The sequence below is a fragment of the Myxocyprinus asiaticus genome, chromosome 8, assembly GCF_019703515.2.
Source record: "Myxocyprinus asiaticus isolate MX2 ecotype Aquarium Trade chromosome 8, UBuf_Myxa_2, whole genome shotgun sequence".
In the NCBI taxonomy this organism is placed as follows: Eukaryota; Metazoa; Chordata; class Actinopteri; order Cypriniformes; family Catostomidae; genus Myxocyprinus; species Myxocyprinus asiaticus.
This window is the reverse complement of record NC_059351.1, coordinates 39,373,164-39,394,338: the sequence shown is the minus strand read 5'-3', so window position 1 is coordinate 39,394,338 and position 21,175 is coordinate 39,373,164. Positions and strand designations below refer to the sequence as shown.

Genomic DNA, 21,175 nt, shown 5'->3' with positions numbered 1-21,175 from the left:
CATTCCTCAAATTTTATTTTGATTAACTCTAAACTATAAATTACTGGAAGCAGAGGAAGTTCTGGATAACAGCTATTTCATAACACACTTTGGGATGATGAGGAGAGGGAAATCCATTCTAGGAAGTGGATGTTCCTTACCATCTACATACCAGTTCCACTTCAGAGAAAAGTGTAGTACTTTCATTATATTAGTTTAGATAATATACATAGATAAGATAATACTTAAATAACTTAGTCAAGAAACAACTTTTCTGAGTCATTTTTTTTTTTTTTTTTTTTTAACAAACCATGAATCTGAACACTTCAGTGCTTTACCCTAAATGCACATTTAATGCTTAATTGGTGAAAACTTAAAACTTCAAAAACTCACAAGCTTGTGAACTTCTTAGGGAGCTAATTAAATGTCGAGAGCTTAAAGGGATAGTTCACCCAAAAATGAAAATGAAAAAAATCATTTACTCACCCTCATGCCATCACAGAGATGTATGACTTTCTCTCTTCAGCAGAACACACACATTTTTTTAGAGCAATAGCTCAGCTCTGTAGGTCCATACGATGCAAGTGAATGGTGATCAGACCTTTGTAGCTCCAAAAATCACATAAAGGAAACATTAAAGTAATCAATAAGACTCCAGTGTTTAAATCCATGTCTTCTGAAGGGATATAATAGGTGTGGGTAAGAAACAGATCAAAATGTAAGTCTTTTTTTTACTCTAAATCTCCACTTTCACCTTTACATCAAAGTCACATGTGGTGCCTGTTTAGTTTCACTTTCACATCTGAAAGTGAAAACTAAAGTTGAGATTTAGAGTAAACAAGGACTTAAATATTGTTCTGTTTCTCAACCACACCTATTATATCGCTTCTGAAGATATAGATTTACTTTTATGTTTCCTTTATGTGATTTTTGAAGGCCTGATCGCCATTCACATGCATCGTATGGACCTACAGAGCTGAGATATTTTTCTAAAAATCTTTGTTTGTGTTCTGTAGAAGAAAGAAAGTGAAACACATCTGGGATGGCATGGGGGTGAGTAAATGATAAGAGAATTTTCATTTTTGGGTGAACTATCCCTTTAACAGCATTGCTCAACATTTCCTTCAGTTCAGAGGTAGAGTGTTGAAAGTCTGATTCTGATTATAAGAATGAAATCAGACCTTTTGCGTTATGATTTTCAAACCCCTGAGCAAGCAGTATCACTGGTGCAACTGGTGCAAGTCCAGTACAATTGACTAGAACCCAAAACAAACACAATACCAAAATACCAATTAAATGAACTGTTATTAGTCGGTAATCTCATAAAACACTGTTAAAAACATAAAAAAAGTATGTTTTTTTTTTTATTCCATTTGCCAGTTGCCAACATACTGACATGGTTAACAAAACAAAACAAATTTAACACCAACAAACCTGGGAAGCTGAGAGAGCTCTGCTGCCCCCTTACAAACTCAAATGCCTCAACTTTAGCTGACAAACTAAACTACTTATGCTGCCACTTTGAGATACCTATCAACATCTATGTCTGCTCCTCAGGCCATATACCTCTTCTAGGCCTGCTGTGCCCCATCCAACATTCATCTCACTGCCACCCCTTCCTATTTGACAGTTACACCACTAGACTAGGTCTCATCACCATCAACAATAAGTCCATTTGTATAAAGGATGTGGTCCAGATGACAGCATGGTGTTCTGGCAACAATCTGGTGCTAAGTCCACAACTCACTGTCAGGAGTTGAGGATAGAGGAAGACGGAGAATACTATCACTGCAATAACCAGAAAAGTCCAACAGAGAATATTCGTTCTGAGGAAACTCAAAAAGCTGAATGCCTCCTCTACCATCCTGGTTCATTTTTACAAAACTATAATGGAAAGGATCCTCGCCTCTCTTGTTCCAAGACCAGAATAAAGAGTGTGATATACTGTAAATGCTAAGTGAAATAATTCCAATTTAATCCTAAGAGTTTATTAATTACATTCATTAAAGACCCTTTAAATCACCTTTGACAAAATTATATTTATTCCAGAGTATTTACTTGTTATTCATCACAATACAGTGTCACTGTGCAAATATTTTGTGTATTGGACACTATTAAACAAGATCGGCACATGCTGTGTGCAAAGACCACTCGGACTGGTGCATTACCTCATCAATTTAATTTAATATACTTATTGTGCCAAGAATATTCAGTGGCCTAAATCTAAAGTGTATTGTTCAATTCTTTTTAGTTTCTTAAAATATTATTGATCTGTACTGAGAAACAGGCCCAAAAGAAAGGCACTGTGATTACCTCTGACTACTATAGAGTACCATCAATTTATTAACATTCAGACAATTAATTAAATGTGATAAATCTATTGTCAGGTGGTCCAGTTGGCAATTGTTCTTCTCTAATTGTCCTATGAAGGCCAGAGGTGATGGCATATGTTAACTCTTTTATCCACACATATGCATCCAGCTGTAGAAACTCAAGCACATATCTTTCTCAACCAATCTGCTGCACTTTCACTGTAGACTGTCAAATTGTCAGTCTGTTTGTCCATTAGATCTCTGTCATTGTTGCTGCATAAAAATGTGAGGTTCAATGTTGAATAGTAGATCATCATTGCCACGCCGAACTTCCAGAAGAAGGGGAATGTCTTCCTGAATCGCCTCCTTTAATTCACCTGTGCTGACCAGTGAACGGCCGTTTAACTTCACTATAACATCACCTGTTTCAATCCCACCCCTGTGAACACCAGCCAAAGAAAGGAGGATGTCATGTGACTAGATTTGTATTGGCATTTGTGTTTGCTTGTTTAAAACCTCACAATAAAAATAATTTGAAAAGAATCTAGGGTAGAAAGAAGCTATTAATAGCAGACATACTTCTGAGCTGGGGAATCTGGGACAACTTCGTGGACAAGAATTCCACTGCCGATATCTGGAAAGTCTGGATTATGTAATTTTAACCCCTGGACCAGGCTGAGGAAAAGAAGTGAAATGGAAAATAAGGAGGTCTTAGCAAAGGAGGTGAAAGAAATCACCTTTTTCAGCTTGTGTAAACTTAATTTAACACTAGATGGATCATATTAAATAAAAGCACTGAGGTTTTTCCAAAGGCAGTTGATGTCTGATAGATGAATTAATAGATATAACATACTTCTCTGTTAAAGTGACCATTTTGATTCCAATGAACCTTTTCATGGAGTCTTTTATATCTGGAGGAGAAATTAGAAGTAGTGTTAAATTGTGTACAAATGCAGATGACAGCAGTACTAGTCCATATGAGTGTTCCTCACAAAGGCTGGTCTGCAGTGTGACGACAAAAATACAACTGACTTTTTTTTTTTTTTTAACTAGTTAGCGATCTTTGCTCAGTGCTGAAGCAGAAAGTTATGTATAACCAAAAACGAGTGATTTGTAAATCCTATTCACTCTGTGTTATACTGAAAGCACCACAACAACACATTATTTGATGTTTTACCTTGTGAATTTAATAGTTTTTATAAAAATATACAGTACACTCATTTCAAATCAGATCATTGCAACACACTCCAAAAAAGTTGGGACAGTCAAGTGTTTCCCACTTTGTAACATTACCATTTCTTCTAACAACACTTATTAAGCATTTGGGCACTGAAGACAGAAGTTTGTTAAGTTTAGCAAGCAGAATTTTCATTGCTGTATTGTGTGCTTCATAATGCACCACACATTCTCAGTTGGAGACAGGTCAAGACTGCAGGTAGACCAATCTAGCACCCGCACTCTCTGCGTACACAGCCACACACTTGTAATCCAGGCAATATGTGGTTTAGTGTTGTCCTGCTGGAAAATACAGGGATGTCCCTGGAGAAGACAGCATCTGGATGGCAGCATATGTTGCTCCAAAAGTTGTACATACCTTTCTGCATTAATGGTGCCCTCACAGATGTGCAAATTATGGGCATTGACACACCCCCATAACTTGACAGATACTGGCTTTTGAATCTCACGCTGATAACAGCTTGGATGGTCCTTGTCCTCTTTGGCCCGGAGATCACAGCGGCTTTTTTTTTTCTTCAAAAAAACTATTTGAAATGTGTACTTGTTGGACCACAAAACACGATTCCACTGTTCTACTTTCAATCTCAGATAAGACCGAACCCAACTAAGTCAGAGGCGCTTCTAGACAGTGTTTATGTTGTCACGCCCCCCAACGGATTCCCAGTCCTCCACTACAACCTGCTCTAGAAGACTAGACCCAACATGAACCCAGCAATAAGACTTCTCCAGCTGCATCAGGGGAATCACTCGCTGGAAGAATATGTAGTGGACTTCTGTGAGTTGGCTAATGTGGTTGACTTCAATGGTGTGGCTTTGAAGGACCTTTTCCGGATTGGACTGAACAGGCCAGTGAAGTCTGTCATGCCTTATGGCATAAGACCCTGGACCCTGGCCCAGTTTATTGATCTGGTTTTGTAACTGAGTGGATCAGCCTTCACTGTAGGAGTGATGGAGGAGGCCAACACTCTTGCAGTGGATTCCACGGTGGAGTTACCCATTATGCATGCCATGGTCCATGAGCCAGCGCCCACACCTGCCATAGTCCCAGAGCTTGGAACCTCGTCCGTCTCAGAGCTAGCGCTTCGAGATTCTACCACACCCGCTATCCTGCACACAGAGTTGTCCGTGGCTCCGCCCCCCGAGTCTTCCAAGGCTCCGCCTTCCGGAGTCTTCCATAGCTCCGCTCGGTCCTTCTTCTTAGACTCTTCCTCCTGTGGCTCCGCCTAGACCTCCTCTTGCAGCTCCACCCACTCCTCTTCCTGCGTCCTTTACGGCTCCATCCTCTGTGGCTCCACCCTCCGAGCTCTCCGTGGCTCCACCCACTCCGCCTCCTGAGATTCCTGCAGCTCTGCCCACTCTGCCTCCTGCAGTGCTTTCCCCTGAGCATCCTGTGGCTCCGCCTTCTTATCCTCCTGCGGCTTCGCCACCTGAGCTTCCTGCTGCTCTGCCTCTTGAGCCTCCTGCGGCTCCGCCCCCTGACCCTCCACCTCCTGCGGCTCAGCCTCTTGAGCCTCCAATCCTGGAAGCTCTGCCCTCAGAGTATCTACCTCCTATGGCTTTGCCCCCTGAGCCTCTGCCTCTTGAGGCTCCGCTCCCAGTCCTTCACTATAACCTGCTCTCATTCATCACTAGTCAACACTAATCTCATCATTGGCATCACCTGGCACACGCTAATCAAGGACTCTATTTCTACTCATCACTTTCATTCAGTCGGTGTCTAGTTTCGTCTAAAGCAGAACTGATCTATCTATATTCTTTTCTCCAAGCTAAAAGCTGTGTATTATTATTGCTAATGTTACTAATCTCTTTTGTTTATTTATCTGTGGAATCTCTTTTTATAATTGTCTATTTTCATCATTAAAACACTGCATTTGGATTCACCTGCAACCTCTGCATTCATCTTCATCCTCAAGCGTGACAGATGCAGACTGGCTTCTGCTTTGCATAGTAAAGTTTTAACTTGTATATGTGGATGCGGCAGCAAATGGTGCTGACTGACAAAGGTTGACCAAAGTATTACCAAACCCATGTCATGTTATCCATTAAAGACAAATGATGTTTTTTTAAGACTTCTGAGAGATCGGAGACATGCATTCAGAAGTGGTTGTCCAGCAGGACAATGCCAAACCACATACTGCCCCGATTCCAAGTGATTACAAGGAAAATTACGCTTGCTGAACTTAAACTACAGTGTGTCTTCAGTGTGCAAATGCTTAATACATGTTTTCAGAAGAAATGGTGATGTTACACAGTGCTAAACATTCGACTGTCCCAACTTTTTTGGACCATGTTGCAATCATCTGATTTGAAATGAGTCTATATTTTCCACACAAAAAATTATAATAATAATTAAATTCACATGGTAAAACATCAAATGTGTTGTTGTAGTGCTTTCAAAATGGCACAGGGTGAATCGAATTTACAAATCACTCCTTTTTGTTTTTGTTTTTAGCGTTTTCCATACTGTCTCAATTTTTCAGAATTGAGCTTATACTTGAACTTGTGCAGTAAGCTAGAAGAAAGTTATTTAAACAAATTCATACAAAACGCTAATAATTTGATAAAAGGTTAACAACCCAATTTAATTTTATTAATTTTTTTGTCCCAACAAATAACTTCTATGATAGCTCCACAGTAGTTTGTCTCACAAGGTAATTTAATGGTTGAAGGTTTAAATTACTTTGACAAAAAATTACCAAACAAAAGTAAAATACTTTTGCTGTCGTAGCTTGCATATTTAGTGCACATTTCATGTCATCTGGCTAGCAAGATGACTAGCAGCTAGCTTGAAAAGGAAACATTTCTAGAAACTGTTAGCAAATGAAGAAACCTAAGCCCAATCTACAGTGCATCTGGAAAGTATTCACTGCGCTTCACTTTTTCCACATTTTGTTATGTTACAGCCTCATTCCAAAATTGATTAAATTCATTATTTTCCTCAAAATTCTACAAACAATACCCCATAATGACAACATGAAAGAAGTTTGTTTGAAATCTTTGCAAAATTATTAAAAATAAAAAACGAAAAAAATCACATGTTCATAAGTATTCACAGCCTTTGCCATGACACTCAAAATTGAGCTCAGGCGCATCCTGTTTCCACTGATCATCCTTGAGATGTTTCTACAACTTGATTGGAGTCCACCTGTGGTAAATTCAGTTGATTGGACATGATTTGGAAAGGCACACACCTGTCTATATAAGGTCCCACAGTTAACAGTGCATGACAGAGCACAAACCATGCCATGAAGTCCAAGGAATTTTCTGTAGACCTCTGAGACAGGATTGTATCGAGGCACAGATCTGGGGAAGGGTACAGAAAAATTTCTGCAGCATTGAAGGTCCCAATGAGCACAGTGGCCTCCATCATCTGTAAATGGAAGAAGTTTGGAACCACCAGGACTCTTCCTAGAGCTGGCTGCCTGGCCAATCTGAGCGATCGGGGGAGAAGGGCCTTAGTCAGGGAGGTGACCAAAAACCCGATGGTCACTCTGACAGAGCTCCAGCATTTCTCTGTGGAGAGAGGAGAAACTTCCAGAAGAACAACCATCTCTGCAGCACTCTACCAATCAGGCCTGTATGGTAGAGTGGCCAGACGGAAGCCACTCCTCAGTAAAAGGCACATGACAGCCCACCTGGAGTTTGCCAAAAGGCACCTGAAAGACTCTCAGACCATGAGAAACAAAGATTGAACTCTTTGGCCTGAATGGCAAGCGTCATGTCTGGAGGAAACCAGGCACCGCTCATCACCTGGCCAATACCATCCCTACAGTGAAGCATGATGGTGGCAGCATCATGCTGTGGGGATGTTTTTCAGCGGCAAGAACTAGGACACTAGTCAGGATTGAGGGAAAGATGAATGCAGCAATGTACAGAGACATCCTTGAGGCTGTAATTGGTGCCAAAGGTGCTTCAACAAAGTATTGAGCAAAGGCTGTGAATACTTATGAACATGTGATGTACATCGTTTTTTATTTTTAATAAATTTGCAAAGATTTCAAACAAACTTTTTTTCACGTTGTCATTATGGGGTATTATTTGTAGAATTGAGGAAAATAATGAATTTAATCCATTTTGGAATAAGGCTGTAACATAACAAAATGTGGAAAAAGTGAAGCGCTGTGAATACTTTACGGATGCACTGTAAAAAAAAAATTTGAGTTGTGCTACAGGATTTATTTAAACCAACAAATGCTATAGCAAGTTAATTTAAACAGTTAATTCAGTTGTAAATGAAATAGCAACCAAGGTGCCTCACCTAAGGCAGTCTTCACAAGCTGAGACTGCATGTTGTGTGTTTTGACTACCCTTTGTTTGACTGAAATCAAAGTAATGGACACTAATGATGTATTGGACAAACATAACTGAGGACATGGTAGTATACACTATACATGTTTTGTAGCCACGACCATTTAGCTTCCAATTAGGAGAACATAACTTAATTGGTGGGATCCATATCCAAATCTCAGATTAATCCATTTGATTGAATAAAACAATTTTTGGCAATTCAAATTTCTAAGAGGTTATACTTGATCTGTGCTGGGAAAAAAAAAATCATTTTTAAATTTCTAACTTTGGAATTACTAAATTTCTAACTTGCGACTAAGCAAGTTGCTTACCTTTCTTCTGTTTATCTTTAGACTCATCAAGGAATTTATTGATTCGGTCTGATGGAATGGCAAAGGAGATCCCTGCAGTCACTTTTAGTGTGTTTATCCCAATCACCTCACCATCCTGATGTGAAAAAGATTAACTGGTAAAAAGTGTACATTTTTATATGTGGGAAAATGTATTTATCAACCCATTCACACTCACTAGATTGACCAGTGGGCCTCCTGAGTTTCCATACTTCCCATAGATGATGAAAGAGAAAGAAAAAACAAAAACCTTCAATCAAAACAATGCATCAAACAATGCCTTACCTACACTAGGGAGCGTTGAAATTATATAATCATGTGAAAATTGCATTGTCTTTTGTCTTACATTGATGATAGCATCTGTCTGGATGTAGTCCATGTCAGAATCATGGATACCAAGCTCTTTTCCATCTCTCTGTGTTGTGCTGATGATGCCTGTTGTGACTGTGTTCTGAAGAGCAAATGGGCTGCCAATGGCAACCACGAACTCACCAGGCCTCAGGTCAGCAGAGTGGCCCAGCAATAACACTGGTAATTTTCTCTGCAGGAGAGAACAACAGAACAACTAGATTTGCTTTTCCAGAAAGGAACAGCAGTGCTTGCAAGAGAGCAAAAGTATAGTGTTTAAGTTTTAGGTTGGCTTAGAACATGATCACACAGGAAGTCAACATGTTGCTTATGATAGTTTCAGGACCCTTGGATTGGCCACATTATGCGGCATCTCCTATCAAGACATTTTTGCCTTGTTGCGATGGCAGTTGTCACTTGTGTGGACTTTTCAGACGGTCCCTTATCACACCAGCAACAGTATTAGGATGTTTTAGCACAATGTGTAGACTTTTCAGATGGTCCCTTACCCGCATTTACAATGATTATCAAGGTTCAATTAACAATTTTGGATGATTTTGCTGTGACGCCACCTGACCAGCTTAAAATACGGAACAAAACACTTTTAACATTTTTAAAGATTTTTCATCTTTAAAAACGGGATGATCCCATATTTTTTACGGGACAGGTGTCAACCCTAGCTCCAGTGTACTTGCCTTCCCTTGTGGTGCGACTGGAAGCACGTTGCATTAAGCCAGCGCCACAGATACTGTCAAATACTGTTGCTGTCATAGCTTTCATATTTAGTGCACATTTCACGTCATCTGGCCAGCAAGATGACTAGCAGCTAGCTTGAAAAGTAAAATTTGCTAGAAACTGCTAGCAAATGAAGAAACCTTAGCCTAATCTACATTTTTTGTTGTTGTAGTTTTATTGAGTTGTGCTCTAGGATTTATTTAAACCTACAAATGCTATAGCAAGTTAATAAATGCTTTAAACAGTTAATTCAGTTACAAATGAAATAGCAACTATGGTGCCTCACCTTAGTGCCACACAAGCAGACTCCAAACAACTCAATTTTGACCAAAGGTGTCACACATGCAGACTGTTTTGATTAGATCTCGCTCTCCCCAGTCAGAGGTATGACAAACTTGCCGATAAGAAATGGTGGAGTGGTGACAGTCAGAAATACCAACTCACAGCAACTCTTTCTCTCTCTCTCTGATTCTGTCATATGGAGTTCGCCGAAATAAAAACAGGAGTACCGCTTGAGCATAAACAATTGCAGTATGTTAATTTAGGGCATTTTCAGACCTTTAGCTTGCATGATTTGGGCTAAATTATTTTCAATGTTGCATTTACATCATGGTTTGGTTTGCTTTCACAAGGTAATATTTCAAAATGGACCAAAACTGTAAATTTCCGTTGTGGTTATTTTTATCTGTCATTAGTTACTTTTGAATTAGTCCCGTAGCCACTGGGGTTTGCGTCAGGAAGGGCATCTGGCATAAAACCTGTGTCAAATCAAATATGCGGATCAAGAATGGTCCGCTGTGGCGACCCATAATATGAACAGCCAAAAGAAGAAGAAGAAGAGTTGTTTTTGAATCATTTCTGCATTGAAAAGTACCTGTTTTCATGGTCGCAGTCTTTCACTCTCCCTCTCGCATCCGTACACTTGCACACACAAATCAAATCAAATCAAATCACTTTATTGTCACACAGCCATATACACAAGTGCAATGGTGTGTGAAATTCTTGGGTGCAGTTAAGATCAACATAGCAGTCATGAAAGTGATGAGACATATACCAATTTACACTAACATCAAATTAACACAACACAATTTAAACATCTGATATACACATAATTACACTAAACAATATACAAATAATAACATACACTGTACAGTATACAATACGCACTATATAGATACACATTATTCAATAAAAAATAAAAAATAAAATATATAAAAAAGTATATATATAGTATATATAGAATGTACAGTATTGTACTGTATTGACATTCAGCTGTCGGTTGATAGTAAGTTGTTAAGAGATAATATAATATATAATAATATAATTTATGACAGTCCGGTGTGAGATATAAGAGTAAGGGTAATAAAGTGCAGTGCTGATGTATTTGATCGTGGGAGATCAAGAGTTCAGAAGTCTGATTGCTTGGGGGAAGAAGCTATCATGAAGTCGGCTGGTGCGGGTCCTGATGCTGCGATACCGCCTACCTGATGGTAGCAGTGAGAACAGCCCATGGCTCGGGTGGCTGGAGTCTCTGATGATCCTCCGAGCTTTTTTCACACACCGCCTTGTATATACACTATATTGCCAAAAGTATTCGCTCACCCAACCAAATAATTGAATTCAGGTGTTCCAATCACTTCCATGGCCACAGGTGTATAAAATGAAGCACCTAGGCATGCAGACTTCTTCTACAAACATTTGTGAAAGAATGGGCCACTCTCAGGAGCTCAGTGAATTCCAGCGTGGTTGTGTGATAGGATGCCACCTGTGCAACAAGTCCAGTTGTGAAATTTCCTCGCTACTAAATATTCCACAGTCAACTGTCTGTGGTATTATAACAAAGTGGAAGCGATTGGGAATGACAGCAACTCCAAGGCCACGTGAAATGACAGAGCGGGGTCAGCGGATGCTGAGGCGCATAGTGCGCAGAGGTCGCCAACTTTCTGCAGAGTCAATCGCTACAGACCTCCAAAGTTCATGTGGCCTTCAGATTAGCTCAAGAACAGTGCGTAGAGAGCTTCATGGAATGGGTTTCCATGGCCGAGCAGCTGCATCCAAGCCATACATCACCAAGTGCATTGCAAAGCGTCGGATGCAGTGGTGTAAAGCATGCCGCCACTGGACTCTAGAGCAGTGGAGATGCGTTCTCTGGAGTGACAAATCACGCTTCTCCATCTGGCAATCTGATGGACGAGTCTGGGTTTGGCGGTTGCCAGGAGAACGGTACTTGTCTGACTGCATTGTGCCAACTGTGAAGTTTGGTGGAGGGGGGATTATGGTGTGGGGTTGTTTTTCAGGAGCTGGGCTTGGCCCCTTAGTTCCAGTGAAAGGAACTCTGAATGCTTCAGCATACCAAGAGATTTTGGACAATTCCATGCTCCCAACTTGTGGGAACAGTTTGGGGATGGCCCCTTCCTGTTCCAACATGACTGTGCACCAGTGCACAAAGCAAGGTCCATAAAGACATGGATGAGCGAGTTTGGTGTGGAAGAACTTGACTGGCCTGCACAGAGTCCTGACCTCAACCCGATAGAGCACCTTTGGGATGAATTAGAGTGAAGACTGTGAGCCAGGCCTTCTCGTCCAACATCAGTGTCTGACCTCACAAATGCACTTCTGGAAGAATGGTCAAAAATTCCCATAAACACACTCCTAAACCTTGTGGAAAGCCTTCCCAGAAGAGTTGAAGCTGTTATAGCTGCAAAGGGTGGGCCGACGTCATATTAAACCCTATGGATTAAGAATGGGATGTCACTTAAGTTCATATGCGTCTAAAGGCAGATGAGTGAATACTTTTGGCAATATAGTGTATTTCCTGGAGGGAGGGAAGCTCACCTCCGATGATGTGAAGCCAAGAAAGAGTGAAGCCATGTTTTTATCTGTCCAAAACTTGCTGACCCCGTCCTACCTGTGTCAGTTCTGCCACTATTCAAAAGAGAGAAGCAATCGTGAAGATCAACCTATATCTAATATAGCCAGCAAAAGGCTATATCCACTGATGATGAATTACAGTAACGAGCTGACCCACAGATTTCTTCTCCGTCCAGGTGGTCTCAGACCGATTGTTTTGGTGTGTATCCGAGTACAATTGTCGTTTTCATATATGCCTATATGGACCAAACCAAGGAAGAAAACGCACCATGGATTACTTTTGCGTTTGTGATTAGATGCAGCTGAGTGCGATCACAGATGAAAATGTTAAGATCAGCTTGATGTATTGTCAGTTCTTCAGTAAAAGAAGAAGCTCAATGGTCACTTGACGAGAACAGAAGAGCCCGCCCCGGCGACAGAACTATTTTTTCAAGCAAGCCTTATTTTCATATTGAGTTTTTGAAGCTATTAACTCCCGCTGGCAGATGCTAATGCACACTTCGTCTCGGAGGTTGCATTTTACCCTCTAACATTACAGTTTTTTGTTTTTTTTTTTGGGGGGGGGGGGGTTTCCCCTTTTTCTCCCAATTTGGAATGCCCAATTCCCAATGCGCTCTAAGTCCTCGTGGTCGCATAGTGATTCGCTTCAGTCCGGGTGGCGGAGGACGAATCCCAGTTACCTCCGCGTCTGGACAGTCAACCCGCGCATCTTATCACGTGGCTTGTTGAGCGCGTTGCCACGGAGACATAGCGCGTGTGGAGGCTTCAGGTCATCCACCGCGGCAACCACGCTCAATTCACCATGCACTCCACCGAGAACAAACCACATTATAGCGACCACGAGGAGGTTACCCCATGTGACTCTACCCTCCCTAGCAACCAGGCCAGGGATTCAAACTAGCGAACTCCAGGGGTGGTAGCCAGCGTATTTTACCACTGAGCTACCCAGGCCCCTAACATTACAGTTTTACTCCACTGACTCCAACTCCAGGATTAGTTTTGTAGTTTGGTTTGGGGGCAGAGTTTATAAAATATGTATTCCTCTTTACTGTACAGCTGAAAACTTTTCGCTTCACATGTTGCTTTTGGCGCCACTCTGTGGACATTACACCCAGAAAATGGAGCTCATGTGCCCATACGCCCAACGACACTTACCGCTTTGGCCACTGGGGGCAGTGTTTCGAATTTCAGTAAGCGCAGACATATTTATAGCTAAAGAAAAGTCAACCGACCCTTTCAATGTAAGATCAGTCTGTGGCTTAGGTTTTGTGTCAATAAAATGACACATTAGAGCCTTAAAGGGATAGTCCACCCAAAAATGAAATTTCTCTTATCATTAATTCACCCTCATGTAGTTCCAAACCTGTATGACTTTCTATCTTCAATGGAACACAAAAGGAGATGTTTGGCTGTATGTTAGTCTTAGTCACAATTCACTTTCATTACATCTTTTTCCATACATTAAAAGTGAATGGTGACTGAGGACGTCATTTTGCCATCTACTTTTGTGTTCCATGGAAGAAGAAAAAAAACATACAGATTTGGAATTGGGACTACGTAAGGGTAAGTAAATGATGACAGAATTTTAAATTCTCTGTTAAGTATAAATTGTTGTAGTTGTCGTGACAATAAGCGCCCATCTTGTTTTCTACCATCTATGCATACATAACGCAACACCATATTTTCTGTGTAAAGGCAGTTACAGTATATAGGGTTAAACAGATGTAAGAAAGTAAGACCAATCACAATTTAACATGCAAATAAATGTAAGACGGAAGACTAATTGGAATTCATATACAATTATTACAATGACATCAATGACTTTGGTCACATTGTTAATTCTGAACATTCTATCAATGTAAATGGGAGAAAACTTTAAAATAAATCTTAAATTAAACTTTAAAGGGGTCATGACATTACTTTTTTACTATTTGTATATGCGCCTTGAGGTTTACTTATAACATTAATAAAGTTTTTTGCCCAAAAAACAGTCATGTATTTGTAAAACATAATAATTATCCACCCTCATTCTGACCCTCTGTCAGAAATGCTCAGTTTTGCTGCAGCTTCTCCTTTAAGACTTGACAGTAAATGGCCACTATTATGATTGGCTCTCTGCTTCTGACTGATCTGCTCTCTCCTTGCAGTCTCACTGCTCACCACAACTGGGCGGTGTCAGATTTTTTGGCCTTGTTGTGTTATGTTTTTGCCACTAGGGGCCCTCAGTGCGTGTGTGTGTGTGTTTTGGTAGCTTCCCGCCATTTTTTCTTTATTTTATTACACTTCTACATTGGCTTTAGTGCTCTGTTGGTCTTCCCTTCAGGGTTCGCTACCTGCCCTGTGGGTCACGGAGTAAGAGTCTGCCTCTCACTCCGGAGACCCAAGTTTGAGTCCAGGCCTTGACAGGAGGGCTATGGAATTGATAATGTAAAGTAGGTGTTGATGTGTTATTGTGGAGACAGTCAGATGCAGAAGTCTGCCACAGTGTGACATCACGATGTGGAGGGAGTAGAGAATGATTCAGTTTCTACTATCTACTTTGGCAGTTTGGTCTTAAATGCTCTTTTTGCAGTGAGGAGGAAGTTTTGAGTTCTGAAACTTACTAGTGTAATGAACTCTTATGTCAAAATATCAAGGACAATTTTATTCCTCATGTCATGACACCTTTAATCTTAAATTTCTTCACTTTTATTTTTTTTTCTGAAATTATCTACAAAGTTTGAATGACTTTTTAATGGTTTGGGTTGAATTAATTGCAGTTTGTGGAATAAGAAATAATGGAAAAAGAAACAAGTACATTAAGAAATATAAGACACTATGGAAAAGAAAGAAGAAAAGACCAAACAGAAAAATAGACAAAAACTGTAGAAGGAGAGATGGGGAAATTACATAAGCTACTAAAAACAGACACAAAATGTACTGCAAGTACTCCAGACTCTCTGATGTGGGAACATTCTCAAACATTTGTTTCCAAAGAAGTCAGCACTCTGAAGCATGGGTAAATACTTTCTCTTTGATCGTCTAAGTAAGAATATATATATATATATAAGTTGCACTAGACTGTTTATACATCTTCATAATCCGATCCATATGCATCAGGAAACAAAACACCTTTTGCAAACTAACACATCATGAATTCCCACCTACAAAAGTAGGTCAGTATTTGCAGCATACTACCATTAACATGTTCAAGTGTGTCTAGACGAGGTAGAGTGTGAGCTATAAACCATCTCGCTGAACATGAGGTATGACTTCCAGCATAATTGCATTTTTTATCTGGACATATAAACATGAGATTTAAGAGTCAAAAGTATTGCCTTATTTGGATTACTGTGGTCTGTGCTGAGTTTTGTTCATGAAAGCTCTACATGAAACATCATAAACTTTGCACTTTTGAGTAACTGGCTCTGTGTCAGGAAACTCCACTGTAAAGAAAAATGGTAACACTTTACATAAATGTTCCCTTTTGTTAAGGGTTTATAACAGTTCATTAATGACGAATAAGTCATTTACAAATTAATTATAAATCACTGATATGAGGTTATAACAGCACGCATAAAAGATTAATGAAATACCTGCCAAATAGTGAGCCATTTTATCTCACATGTTATAAATACTTAACACTCATTCATGAAAAGTAGATACATCAGAAGAATTTGTTAAGGAGTTTGCTAAATTAGAAACCTATATGCAAAAAGTTCTGTACACAAATCATGAGTTAAGGCATTTTAAGTCTTTGACTAATGTGAATTAAGTATGAATAAATTAATTTCTTAAAAAGAATAGTTCACCCAAAAATGAAAATTCTCTCATTTACTCATCCTCATGTCATCCCAGATGTGTATGACTTACACACTTCTGCAGAACACATGATTTTTAGAAGAATATTTCAGCTCTGTATGTCCATACAAGTGAATGGGTGCCAAAATGTTTATGCTCCAAAAGCACAAAAAGGCATCATAAAAGTAATCCATATGACTTCAGTGTTTTAATACATATTTTCAGAAGTGATATGATAGGTGTGGATGAGAAACAGATCAATATTTAAGTCATTTTTTGCTTGAAATTCTTCTCCCTGCCCAGTAGGAGGCAGTATGCATAAATAATGTGAATCACCAAAACACAAGAAGAAAGTAAAAGTGATCTACTTCTCACCCACACGTATCATATCACTTCTGAAGATATACATGTAGAGTCTTGTGGATTACTTTTATGCTGACTTGTGTGATTTTTGGAGCTTCAAAATTTTGGCACCCTTTCACTTGCACTGTATGGACCAAAAGAGCTGAGAAATTCTTCTAAAAATCTTCATTTGAGTTCGGCAGAAGAAAGAATGTCATACACATCTGAGATGGCATAAGGGTGAGTAAATGATGAGAGAATTTGCATTTTTGGGTGAACTATTCTTTTAAGCATTTTAACATGTAAGTTACAATGCTCACTATATGGTAAGTATTGCATGAAAGTTGCCCTTTTATTAATAACTGTATATTAATGATTTATAATGGAAGGATTTGCAAATGACTTAGTAATTAATGAACCCCTTTATGAACCTCATAACAAAGGGAACGTCAATGTAAAGTATTACCGAAAATATATATAATGACAACGAGAAAGCATGAAAATTAAAATGTTAATTTTCAGCATTAAGGGCTTGTTCCTCTCTGACAATTAGAAAGTAAGGAGACCAGGCCTAAATGAAAAATAGAAAAGAAGAGGGGAAAACACTAAACAATGGTTATGTTTTGTGATTTTGAACATTCTTAGTTTCTAAGGTCGGCTGAGCCTTTCCTTATAAGCATAAGCCCAAACCTATGTTTTCATGTTATTGTGAGCAAACTTCAGATGTCTTTACTGTTAAAGTCATCAAAGCTGATGATTCTCACCTTTGGGTTAATTTTGATAGTGGCGATGTCAGACTTCTTGTCAATGTCTCTAATGGAGGCCTTGTACGTCTGGCCATCATGCAACTGCACTCGTACTTGCTGGCGGCTTGTTACTGTTGCACTGCTAGTTACCACATGAGCATTGGTCACAATCAGACCGGACTGCGTCATTATGAATCCAGAGCCGCTTGACAATGGTACATGGCGGCCAAACAGCGGATGGCTAGACACAAACATTGAAAGAGTGACTAATTCTAATGTTACACAAAATGTTACATACTGTATTTCTTTTCTAGAATTGCTTGAACTGAATTCAGCTTGCATACTGTTTGTGTAACAAACATACCATGCTGAATTCACAATAGTCATCCTTACATTGACCTACGTTGCCTGATTATTTATTTTTTCCTCAGCAGCAATGAGATCTAACATTGTACATTTTTACATTTATGCAGAAAGTATTTTTAGCAGTAAACAACAGTGCTAAAGTGTGAAGTGAAATTAGTAGATTCCAACTTTATTAGATTATAAAAGAACTCCTGTCCTCATTTGTGTGCTAAAATGACAAATATTTTTGGCCTTCAAGGTTGCCAAGCTCTAATATATAGCTATCACTGAATATATGCAGAAGTAAGCAAACAGAAGACTGAAATTTTAGTTACTTGAAGAAGAGCTCTATGTGGACCACAGCAGGGCCGATCTTTTCTACCACATCTGCGATGAAGTTAAACTTGTATCTTGGGCTGTTCAGATGTGCAGGACCTAAACAAGCAGGAAGAATTGCTTAATTCAATGAGTTAAATCACCTTTACAATACAACACAGTTGTGCAGGTACTTTCACTTTCTTCCAAACTTATACACATGTAACCCTACATTCTGCAGGCTATAACTTCACATATTTTATAGATGCCACATCTCCTGGAGTTTATTATGGTATATTTATAACTATTTATTTTGGTTAATGTTCTATTATTAACATAATGAACAAAAATCTCCAGTAACATCCTAATGTTGCTACTTTGTTGGAAAAACTTAGAACATTATTGAGGTTTTAAAGCCAAGGTTCTAATTGCCATATGTGAAGGAAGTCCATCTAATGTGGAATGCAATTGGAGACAGAGTGAATCATTTCCATCAGTCTGAATCAGGCAAAAACACTTACAGGAACTCAAAGCAAGTGGGAATACAGCAGTCATTGCTACAGCTGACTGACTTGGCTAGAATTAAGAATGGGGTGTGTGTGTGTGTGTGTGTGTGAGAGAGAGAGAGAGAGAGAGAGAGAGAGAGAGAGAGAGATAGGGTGTGGGGGATCAAAAACATTGTAAAGATGGTATTCAAATCATAATAAACAGATACTCAGATACACAATCACTATGTAGGCACAACGTCCTAGTATGTTAAAATTTCTTATTTGTTCGCAGACATTTCATGTTCTTTTAACCCCTTAAGGCATGCCTTAGGTCTTTAGTGACCTGGGACCTCATTCAACCCTCTGTTCCTCATCCTTTTTTTTTTTTTTTTTTTTTTTTTTTTTGGGGAGTTATGCCCACAGCTCTTTAGTAGGCTTATTCCTCAACGTTTCTCTTCTGAATAGTGTAACAAAAAATGGCAAAAATGTAAGAAAATTTTTATAACTGCTTAAATACCAAGTGTACGTGTATATAGTCATTAAAGACCCCGAGATATGTAATAGTTTCACTTTTTTATTGCGCTTCCATAAATCATATTTTCATCATTTTTTAATACATGTAAATACTGTATAAATTTTTTTTTTAATCAGAGGATATTTGTTTATTTCCAGACAAATGAGTGCTATATTCCAGGGAATAAAAACAAAATGTTTTTTATTTCGGTTAGTTTTGAGCAAAAACTGTATTTTTTCATTTCCGGTTCAGAAGTTCCGCAGCCTCCTTTTCAAAATGTTACCGGTTAGAACAAAATAAATGAATGGTTAATAACGTTCTTTTAAAAATTACAGTACTCTGCACTAAGGGGTGTGTGAAATACCAATTGCAGTGTTGCCAGATCTCGCAAGAGAAACAAGCAACCTGTTCTGGAAAAACAGGCCCAAAATAAGCAAAAATAAGCAATTAATTATTTTCTTTATTTTTTTTTTTCCCTGTGTGGTGTATTTATCAGCATAGAAATCATAACAACCAGTTAATTAACAGTAATTATAATTTTAATGTTTTCACTCCGGAACAATTGAAAATCACTTTGTTCCAGTTTTCAGTTACATTCTGCTAAAAATTCTGTTCGTTTTCAGTTTTCGTTCCTTGAACTGTTTTTAGTCCCTGCTATATTCAAAAAAATGACTACTTTATCACATTGATTTTCTGTGTGACATTGGTAAATTATCAGTATTCCATATGGCAGTACCCAGGGGTGTAGATTCCAGGGGGGATGCAACCCCCCAATAATCAAAACAAGCAAGTATACCCCCCCCATTATCAATGGAAACATGTAAATGCTTCAAGTTGCAACCCCCTCAAAGTTCAAGCCAAATCTACGCCCTTGCGTGTACCCATACAAATTATACATGCTATTTCTTCCTCAAGGTAGTGCTGATGTTTCAGTGATTGACTTGATTTACATTTGCAATGTGGAAGTAAACTATAGCAAGTGTAACACATGATATGACTATTGTCATTTGAGTGTTCTTCTGAAATTCACAAATTAAGTTGTGCGTCTATTAAGATTCAAAAAGTGCCTGAGAAAATACATGTGTGTAGCTTGTGTGTTACGTGTAGCTCAATATGTTTTTGACAGCCATTTGCGTCTCATGAAATTTCAGTGTGGAAGTAATGAAACCTGTTCAATATATGTTGCATCTATGTGATATATAGACCAGAATCTATTCTATTCTATAATTTTCTAACTGTCTTGAAAATGGCACCCTTACTCTTATGTAAAATAAATTAGTAGCGTTTTTTTCTAGAATTTAAGAAACCATTTATCTGACACTTTCATCCAAATGGACAAACGACTTGTTCAAGGGAACAATGGTGATAGTGGTGTTTAAACACACAACATTTCAGTCAGCACCTCAGATCTTTTACCATATGCCACACCAACCCTGATAGTGTAATTTAACAGAAATGTAACAGATTTTTTCAAACAGTGACTGACCCGAGGTTGATGGTGCACATGGACCCTTGTGCGTTTGGGTTATTACGGGTTGCCCTTGTTGTTGCGCTTTACGCGCGGCTGTCCTCATCTTGCACACATTACCGTAGGTCTTGCCGTCGCTGCCACACACTGTGTGCACCATCTTGCAGTGGCAAACACCCTTGGAAACTCGCTTGCCGGCTGGAAATTTACATTCAAGCCCGTCGCCGCACGGAGTGTCATCCTTCCATCCGCACGGCGCGCCCTCGCTCAGGCTGCACACGAGACAGCAGTTGCAGTGGTCGGGCACATACCCGCTCGGACAGCTCGGGCTCGGACATTTACTCACATCACACTTGGATGGACATTTCACCTTCGGCTCGGCCACGACGAGGTCGTGCGCAAAAAGCACTGATGCTGTAAACAGTATTATCTGCATTCCGTCTGATTTCAGTTACACTTTGGGAAAACTGCAGTTCAGGTATTTAGTTTGAGTGAGCAACAGTCCAAAACATCCGCAGCAAACACTTCACTTGGAATGCGCTCCAGTGAATTTCATTAGAGAGCATCACTCGGATGATAACCGATAATAACCGTGAAAACTAAAAAAAAAAAAATAATAATAAAAAAAAAAAAAAAAATGTAGATAAGTAAATGAAATAACTTACTGTTTCATTACCATAGTTAAAGATCGTGTTCTTCTTTATGCTCCTTGTGCTAGCGTTATTAGCCTATGCCATTTTAAAATGAAGCCGTGGTTAAAAAATAAATAAATAAATCAAGACACATTTGCGTGCTACACTCCCTCCACTCCTTTTGAACACATTGTGAGGTATAAGAGAGGAGGCAGGGCAGTCATTACCCAACACTGGGGTTAATCGTATTTGTGTAATCACAATATGTTAAAATGTCAGCAAACTTAAATTTCATATCTATCTGTCCATCTCTCCATCTGTCGACCTGTCTGTCCGTCCATCCATCCATACAGACGCTTCAACCAAACTTCAATAACTCATGTTTACACAGGTCTGTAAACGTATTCCTTTTCTACTGCTGCTTTTC

At 39.2% G+C, this 21,175-nt stretch overlaps 1 protein-coding gene across 2 annotated transcripts; it reads right to left on the bottom strand.

Annotated features, from left to right (window-relative positions):
* Window positions 1-1,388: 1,388 nt before the first annotated feature.
* On the bottom strand, window positions 1,389-20,766 carry LOC127445380 (serine protease HTRA3-like). 2 transcript variants are annotated; one of them, XM_051705429.1, is made up of 9 exons: window positions 20,237-20,766; window positions 17,667-17,766; window positions 17,005-17,227; window positions 8,511-8,705; window positions 8,343-8,375; window positions 8,147-8,261; window positions 3,145-3,202; window positions 2,871-2,966; window positions 1,389-2,730 (listed from the first exon to the last, which is right to left on the bottom strand). In XM_051705429.1, exons 1-9 carry the CDS (start codon window positions 20,550-20,552, stop codon window positions 2,556-2,558), a joined length of 1,311 nt encoding a protein of 436 aa, XP_051561389.1. In that variant the 5' UTR covers window positions 20,553-20,766; the 3' UTR covers window positions 1,389-2,555. The 2 variants fall into 2 exon arrangements, with proteins under 2 accessions (XP_051561389.1, XP_051561388.1); XM_051705428.1 differs by having other exon boundaries at window positions 20,135-20,765.
* Between the last annotated feature and the right edge of the window lie 409 nt (window positions 20,767-21,175).

Excerpts from the sequence above, each read along its gene's own strand:
- LOC127445380 (XM_051705428.1), bottom strand. The coding sequence starts at position 20,552 with ATGCAGATAATACTGTTTACAGCATCAGTGCTTTTTGCGCACGACCTC. Across the intron at positions 17,767-20,134 it reads ATGTGCACCATCAACCTCGG|GTCCTGCACATCTGAACAGC; the intron begins GTCAGTCACTGT and ends CTGCTTGTTTAG. Across the intron at positions 8,262-8,342 it reads GAGGCCCACTGGTCAATCTA|GATGGTGAGGTGATTGGGAT; the intron begins GTGAGTGTGAAT and ends TTTTCACATCAG.